This window comes from Sarcophilus harrisii, chromosome 5 (assembly GCF_902635505.1).
Source record: "Sarcophilus harrisii chromosome 5, mSarHar1.11, whole genome shotgun sequence".
NCBI classification, from domain to species: domain Eukaryota; kingdom Metazoa; phylum Chordata; class Mammalia; order Dasyuromorphia; family Dasyuridae; genus Sarcophilus; species Sarcophilus harrisii.
The window spans coordinates 92,327,382-92,335,312 of NC_045430.1; the positions used below are offsets into that span (position 1 = coordinate 92,327,382).

The 7,931-nt window shown below is 40.1% G+C and overlaps 1 protein-coding gene across 3 annotated transcripts in view; it reads right to left on the bottom strand.

The window, feature by feature from the left end:
• Positions 1–7,814, bottom strand: part of LARP4 (La ribonucleoprotein 4) — a 48,815-nt gene extending 41,001 nt beyond the window's left edge. For all 3 annotated transcript variants that reach the window (XM_031937911.1, XM_031937908.1, XM_031937909.1), the window contains exon 1: positions 7,710–7,814. In XM_031937911.1, the coding sequence (XP_031793771.1) occupies positions 7,710–7,727 (18 nt within the window). In that variant the 5' untranslated portion in view covers positions 7,728–7,814. The remainder of the gene's footprint in view (positions 1–7,709) is intronic.
• Between the last annotated feature and the right edge of the window lie 117 nt (positions 7,815–7,931).

A 7,931-nucleotide genomic window follows, 5' to 3' on the forward strand; every position in this document is an offset into this window, starting at 1 on the left:
TAGAAAGAGTTTAGCAGTTGCTGAAGAAAGTAGGTTAGATGCCCAGTTAAGGTCTTTCCTCACCTCAGGTGAATGTGAATCAAAGACTAAATATATTAGATGAGCTTTGAAAAGTCTCAAAAAACCACAAGAGCACAGCTGTACTAAGAAATCAGACTTGTGGAACAACTTATCCAATAGACTTAGACGCTGAGAAACTAAAGCTTTGAACATGTTGGAATGAACATTTAACATCATTTTAAGTTTTGACAATAGTCTTCCCAGAGACCAAAGTGACTGGGGGTTGTGCCATGTTTCTGGGGGAGACCATTTCTATAAATCTGTCCTAGCTACATTCTCGGTAAAAATAAAAGCTATGAAGAGAGAAAGGAAAAAGCCTTTGCTATTCTGGGAAGCTGTTATGAGGTCAATTAAAAATGCTTTGCAATTTCCTGGACGTGATCTGTCTACTTCTTTCTTCCATTTCACTTCTAGACCTAGGTTCATTGTCCAACAGCCCCAGACAAATCTGCTTTTCCATCTGTCCATTCAGATGCATGACGGAAATACAGGTAACAAATAATCTTGAAGCCATTTATTCTTTCTTGTATATCAGGACAAACCAAAGTACTTTGAAAAATAATCTTTGCAGTAACTTCAAAAATAGATGCCCACCAATTACGGAATGATTAAACAAACTGTAGTACAAGAATATAACGGAATATTACCATGCTGTATAAGAAATGTCGTGTGTGATATGAATAGAGCACGGAAAGTTTTATACGAACAAATGCAGAGCAAAATACGCAGTCAAGAAAACAACATACATAATGACCCAAGACAATTCTAACAGACTTAAGATGGAAAATGCCATCTGCATCCAGAGAGAGATGTAGTCTGAATGCAGATGGAAACATATAATACATTGCAAAGATAATTTAAAATATTCACCTTTGCAAAATCTTGCTTTCCTAATTTTTCTCCCCCCTCCATGTCACTTTTTAAAATTTGCTTTTTTATGCTTCTTCCCCTTTGCTGATTTTTTTTCATCACAACATGACTAACTATACATGTATAACCTGTATCTGACCGTTTGCTGTCTTGGGGAGGGGAAGGGAAGGAGAAAAATTTGGAATTCAGAATCTTACAAAAATGAATATTGATGTACAGAAATGTTTGTAAGAACCCTTTTTGTAGTGGCAAGAAATTAGAAATTGATTGGATGCCCATCAGCTGGAGAATGGCTGAATAAAAGTTATGTTATATGAATGTAATGGAATATTATTGCTCTATAAGAAATAATCAGCAAGATGATTTCAGTAAAGCCTGCAAAGACAAGAACTGAAGCTAAATGAAGAGAGCAGAACCAAGAGAACATTATACACAGTAACAAGATTATATGATTTGGCTCTTTTCAACAATTTTCTGCATCTTTAATGTTTTTGTTGTAGCTACAGTTTGGTAATGGTAAGTAATTCTCTTGGACGTGCAAGATTCCAGGTAAATCTATTTTCAGCTCTTAACTAGGTTAATTCTACCCTTGGTTAATTCATTTATATATTTTAAGCCTTTGTCCAGAAATCCAAATCCAGTTCTTATATACACTTAATAACAGCAGTTAACTTCAGCAATATTTTCCTAGTCAAGATATGGAATGAAATCCCCATCTCAAACACTTACTGCATGATCAAAGTGCAGGAGGGAGCCCCGAAAATCACTCTCTCTAGCTCTGACTTTGGGAATGAGCCATGAGGTAGAGCACTTGAGAAGCTCCTTGAAGGAGAAATTCTCCTTGAACCCTGCCTCAGTGAGCCCCAGGGAATCAAGATAAAAGTGGTTTATCTAGGTGGGGCTAGTTGAGTCCAGAGCAGGAGAATTCCAACCCTACTGAATTAAAGATTAGTAGAGAAAGACTCATTCAATTCCAGCTCAAGTCCACCCAGCCCCCATCAAGAGCAAATTCCAGCTTGTAGCCAAGGCTTCTATTATAAAAAGAGTCAATTTTATGCTCAGTCCTTGCAGAGGACCTAATATGCCATCCCTGGCATAGCAGCAAACCTCTGCCTGCTGAAATGATATTCTCAACCAAATCATTTCTAATGGAGCAGTAATGAACTGAACTAGCTATGCCCAGAAAAAGAACTCTGGGAGATGACTAAAAACCATTACATTGAATTCCCAATCCCTATATTTATGCACACCTGCATTTTTGATTTCCTTCACAAGCTAATTGTACAATATTTCAGAGTCTGATTCTTTTTGTACAGCAAAATAACGTTTTGGTCATGTATACTTATTGTGTATCTAAGTTATAATATTTTAATATATTTAACATCTACTGGTCATCCTGCCATCTAGGGGAGGGGGTGGGGGGGGGTAAGAGGTGAAAAATTGGAACAAGAGGTTTGGCAATTGTTAATGCTGTAAAGTTACCCATGTATATATCCTGTAAATAAAAGACTATTAAAAAAAAAAAAAAAAAGAAATGATATTCTCTTTCAGCATTACCCTCTCTTTATCTGTCTCACCTATTTCCCTAACAAGACTATATCTTTCTGTTGGGATTTCTGTTAGAAATTCTCCATCTCCCTGCCAGGAACTTTACTTTGCCACCAAGGAATTCACTCTTTATGCATGCATAGCAAAGGCTGACTTCCCTATGCCAATAAATAACTTTTTACCACTCTAGCTTTTTGGGTTTGCAAATTCCTTTACGAAGGACCTCTGTGCCATCAGAAGGGGGGTTCTCAGAACTCCCTGCCATGCGCCTATTCTTAAGGGGATTGAGGGGAGCCAAACCCCTTCATTTAGCTCCCTGAATCTGACCCTGCTGCCACTAACCTCATCATTTAAGTTCCTGACAATCAGGAACCCTAATCTCATCAAAAGGTGTGGAAGTCACTTGAGCTCTAGAAGCCTTCATTTTATCTGTAAAATGAGATTATACTTGTACTAACAACTTATGAAACTATGAAGTAAAGTACTTATTCAAAAACTTTAAGCTATTACTGGTAAACAGAAGTTGAAAACAAACCAGTTGTCATAATCTTTCAAAAATCAGAAGTGTATGACTATGTAGCATGGCTTCAAGCTTCTCTAAACGTCCTGGATGCAACTTAAAATTTAACATGTCTCAAACTGGGCTGATTTTCTTCTTGGAGTTAACTTGGACTCTTCCTTCCTTATGTACTTCTCATAGCACTATGGCGCCACCTAGCTGCCTATGAGAAAAGACGGTGAGGATTTATTTGTATCTGAAATTAGGATAGGAACCATTGAACTTCTAAAAGCACTGTATAGATCCTTCTCCTGGCAAGTCTACCAGATCCTTCCTTCACTCTCAAGAATACAAACAAATCTCTTTCACATCAAAAACTAACTAAACTAAGTTTTAACTAACTAAGTTTTAAACTAAGTTTTAAGACTTGCTTCTTTGTATCTTCCTCTTTCATACTAATTTCTTAAATAACAAAATCTTTTCTCAGATTATCCAAAGTACTGCTTACATCAGCCAAAGGGTGCAGTTTCTGCATAGAAATACAGAATGCATCCACTTAAAGAGAAACCTTTAAAAAAATTGTTTTTTAAATCTTTTACACTGTTTTATTCTTCTATTTATCATTTATATTGTTCTTTTCACACATACTTTGAAGTGAATTAAAAATCATGGACTTAACCTAGAAAAATTCTAAGTTAAAACCACACCAAAAAGGTAATTATCAGATAAGGGCGGGAGGAGGTCCAAAGATAGAGCAGAGAAAAGAGTACACTGCAAATGAACAGGATGAAATCTGGAAGTAGGTAATGAAGTCCAGGAATCCTCGCGAGTTCCAGGAAGTCATGGTGGAAATAGGAAAGAAAAGATGAAAGAAAGAAATTCAAGAACTGTACAGGTAGTGTCTTGTGAAAGGGAGAAACAATAAAAATTGCATTATTTTAAAATGAGTATGTTTTAGATAAGAATTTTAAAAATGAATTTCATTAATTTTAATTTAAAGGCTATTATATAGCTCATCTACAATATGAGTAAATTATTGCTTTAACAAAGATTATAATGCAATCTCTCAGGTTAGCCATATAGTCTCTTTAACCCTTAAATTATTTTTGTCTCGAGGCAGCTAGGTGGCGCAGTGGATGGAGCACCAGCCCTTACATGTCCTACTTGTGTGACCCTGGGCAAGTCACATAACCCCAAATGCCTCGGGGGGTGGGGTGGGGGGGGAGAACTGATGTCAAACACTGGGTTTCATTACTGTTGGCATGATCAAAGTGTTAGGTAATTTCTCCAAAATTTTCTATGTGATTTTGAAAATAACTTAGGGAGGGAGGAAGAAGAAGGGAAAAAGGCTGGATTTGTTATTTTGTTGGCTCAGGGAACTCCCTAGAGAAAATACTTCTAGAAAGGCAGATTCATTTCTACAACATACTTTCCAAGAGTGAATGAGGAAGCAATTCCAGTAGACTTGTGATGGAAAGATCCATCCACATCCAGAGAGAGCTATGGAGACTGAATATGGATCAAAGAATAGTATTTTCACTTTTTTGGTTGTTCTTTGCTTTTTTTTTTTTTCCTTTCATACTGTGATCTGATTTTGCTTGTTTTTAGAACTTTTTTAGTTTTTAGTTCTATGTTTAGAAGACTTGCACATGTTTAACCTATATTGGATCGCTTGCTAACTAAAGAAGGAGGGGAGGGAGTAAAATGTAGAACAAAGTTTTGCAAAAGTGAATGTGGGAAATCATATTTGCATGTATTTGGGGGAAAAGGGGGGAAAAGCTATTAAAAAAGAATGAATCCCCCTAAGAGTTGCCCAAAATTGCCAGGATGACCAGTGAGGACTTGAATCTAGGTATTTCTGCCTCTAAAGCTGTTTTCTACCTACCTACCTACCTCTTATAACAACTCTCCTGTTTTGAAGGGTTAATAACACCAAATAGGATCCATTCAAAAAAAGTGTCAATTAACCCTAAATTAAAACAACAAAGACAACATTAACAAAAATTTTAAAATGCTGGAAATTCACCAAGTTAAAATACTACCATGTTAAAATCAAAATGTCATAACTTCATTTAAAGTTATTTTAGAGAAAAATCAGAAATGTATCTGTGGCTTCATATGCCTAGATTAGCTGCTTCTAATCTTTTAGTTTCCATTCTGGATCAGAGTCCTGTTATTTCAAGATCCATGGGATTGTCCAGAATTCTGCAAAATTTTGATGTACAGCACAGAGATTTTGCTTGGATTAAATGAGCCAATAATTGGAAGTTACGCTTTTTGTGGCAGTTCTAGATTATGCATGCACACACATGTATGGGCATATATGTGCACAGTCAATTTTTCTGACATGTATTAAAATATTATTCATTTTGTAGTCTTCTTCTGTAGTCATTTTGTAAGATTTTCAGATCAGGAGTTTTTAACCTTTGTGTCATAGATCTGAAGCCTACAGACCTTTTTCTTAGAATGTTTTAAAAATACACTCAACAAAATATGTAGGTTTACAAAAAAAACAGATTACACTGAAAGACAGTATAAAAATGTTTTTCAAAAAAGAAACCAAAACAAACAAAAAAACATGCTCTCATGTTCTTGGATTGCTCATTTCCAATCTGTTCAAGACTTAAAAAGTCAGAACTTTTAAGGGGCAAAGAGATTTTATCCAAGAACTGCTAAACACTGAAGCCACCCACCTATCTGATTATTATTACTATTCTAAATAACAAAATTAGCTTTATTTTCCGATTGCATCTACCAAGACAATTTCTAAATATTTTGAGAAGTACCCAGATAAGCAACGTGGCATTCTGATTAGATTAAGTATTAATGCCATAAACTCGGCCCTAAATCTTAGAACTTTACTAATTTTTACCCTCACTAAAATCACTTAGTAGAAATGAAACCCAATAAAAACCAATACTGATTTACCACCATTTCAAAACCAGCACTATAACTAGTAACTTGTAAAACTGGTGAAGTACAAACATCAACTTTCTGTAACAGCTCTGTGAGCTATATATATTGAATGTGTGTATAGAGTGTAAAACCCAAGATGGAAACCTTTGGACATGGACATAAATAAGATGTTCATGTTAAGATCAAAGTTTAAATTATACATTTTTATAAGGAAAGAGGTGGTAAACATTGGAGCATTCACCTCTCCAAATCTTGCAATAATTGCTATAGGTTATGGCTTGCAAAGCATTATACAAGCTATCTCTATTGACAATACCAAAATCAAAGCCACAGTAAACATCTGTAGTTTTTAAAAAAGGCCTAAAACACGTACAACTTAGTTTACAAATGACTATTTACTCTGTATGTCAAGAACAAAGAATTTATTTAAATCTAACCCTTAACCTTCACCAACCTCCCCCCCCCCCAAAAAAAAACCCCCACAGTCCAGGAAAATCATGAAACTGAAGGATGGAAAGCAGTAATAGGCAAAACTTCAGAAATCCTCATTCAATTTTTTGTACTACAAAGAAAATACCAACTCCTTTAAGGTAACAAAAAACAGTAATGAGAAATATTAGCCATTCATTAAAAAGATCAAATGCGCTTTCTCTAAAAAAGAAGTCCCTACTATCTCTACAACCCGATTTTGTAACCTACAAACGGCTCCCTTCCCCATGGGGGGGAAAAAAGGCCTTTTTAAATGGGCAGTTAATAAGTACCAAGTTGCTAAGTTGCAACTTTGCAAGGTTGACGTTTCCACAATGCAATTAACAATATGATCTGGAATCTACTCAAACCATTAGCCCAGCAGTCAGCTGATGCTTGCTGCACACAAGAGAGAGAGCGCAACAAGGAAGAGGGAAACCCCTCCCCCATAAAAATCAACAAACTTTAAGGTCCAACGAGAGAAATTGCAGCAGTCAAAGAAAAGAGACAGGCAGGAGATGGTGCAGGTAATGAACGGGCCTCTCCCCGGTACCCTGCGGCGCTCGTCTTCCCACTCGGTTTCCTTTTTCTAGGCCTCGGCGGCTTCAAACCAATCATCTCGGTGTTGCAGCGGTGGCCGTGACGCCGCCGGAGCAACTTTTACAAAAGGTCACCGCGGTGCCTTTCAAGACTCCCCCCACCTCCCGGCGTCGACCCAGCCCTCCTCCCTCGCTCTTTCCCCGGCTTTCCCCTTCGCTCCTTCTCCACCCATGGAACCTTCCAGAGACACAGGGGCGATGCCCCGAGGGGACGAGACGGGGTGCGGGGCTGGGAATAAGAGCACTTTACAAAAAGCCTCCCTCCTCCCCGCAGTGCCTGCCCTCACCTCTGTCCCTCCGCGGCCCCACATGTTGCTCACTGCCCTCCCAGCGGGTTCCTCACGCTGGCCCCACGCTGCCCCTTTCGCGAGAAGAGCGCCCCCTCTAGACTGCCCTCAGCTCAGGACGCCGACTACTCCTCCCCCAACCGCCTCCCCGCCCCCGACCTCCCGAGGACCCCCCCCCCCGGGCGCCGTCCTTTTGCCCCACGCGGCACCCACTCACTACCCTTGACTCTGGCCAGGCGAGCCCTAACTCTCCGACACTTCGGCCCCGGGGCCTTCCGGCCCTGGTCCGGGCAGCGAGGGGCACCGTAGGCCGTGCTGCTGTGTCAGCCTGTCGGCCGGCTCAGCAGCGTGTGCGGCCTGGAAAGTCACATGGCGGCGGCGGGCTGGCGGGCCGGCCGGCACTGCTCTCTTCCTCCTCCTCCTCTGCGCCCGCGGGCCAAGGTCCTCGCCACCTCTACTCACCTCCACGAAGAGCAGCATCTCCTCCGCCGCCTGGTCCTCCTGGTCTCCGAGACTCCCGCTCGTCTACAGGACCCCCCCCCCCCCCCCAATGCCAGCCGCTGCGTTAAGGACACTCAGCGTTCCCCTCCAACCGGCTGAGGCCCCGGCTCCTCTTCAGCTCGCAGCGGCCGCTACCAGACCCGGCCCCTTAGGCTCCACCTCCTATGAGATAGCAACTACTTC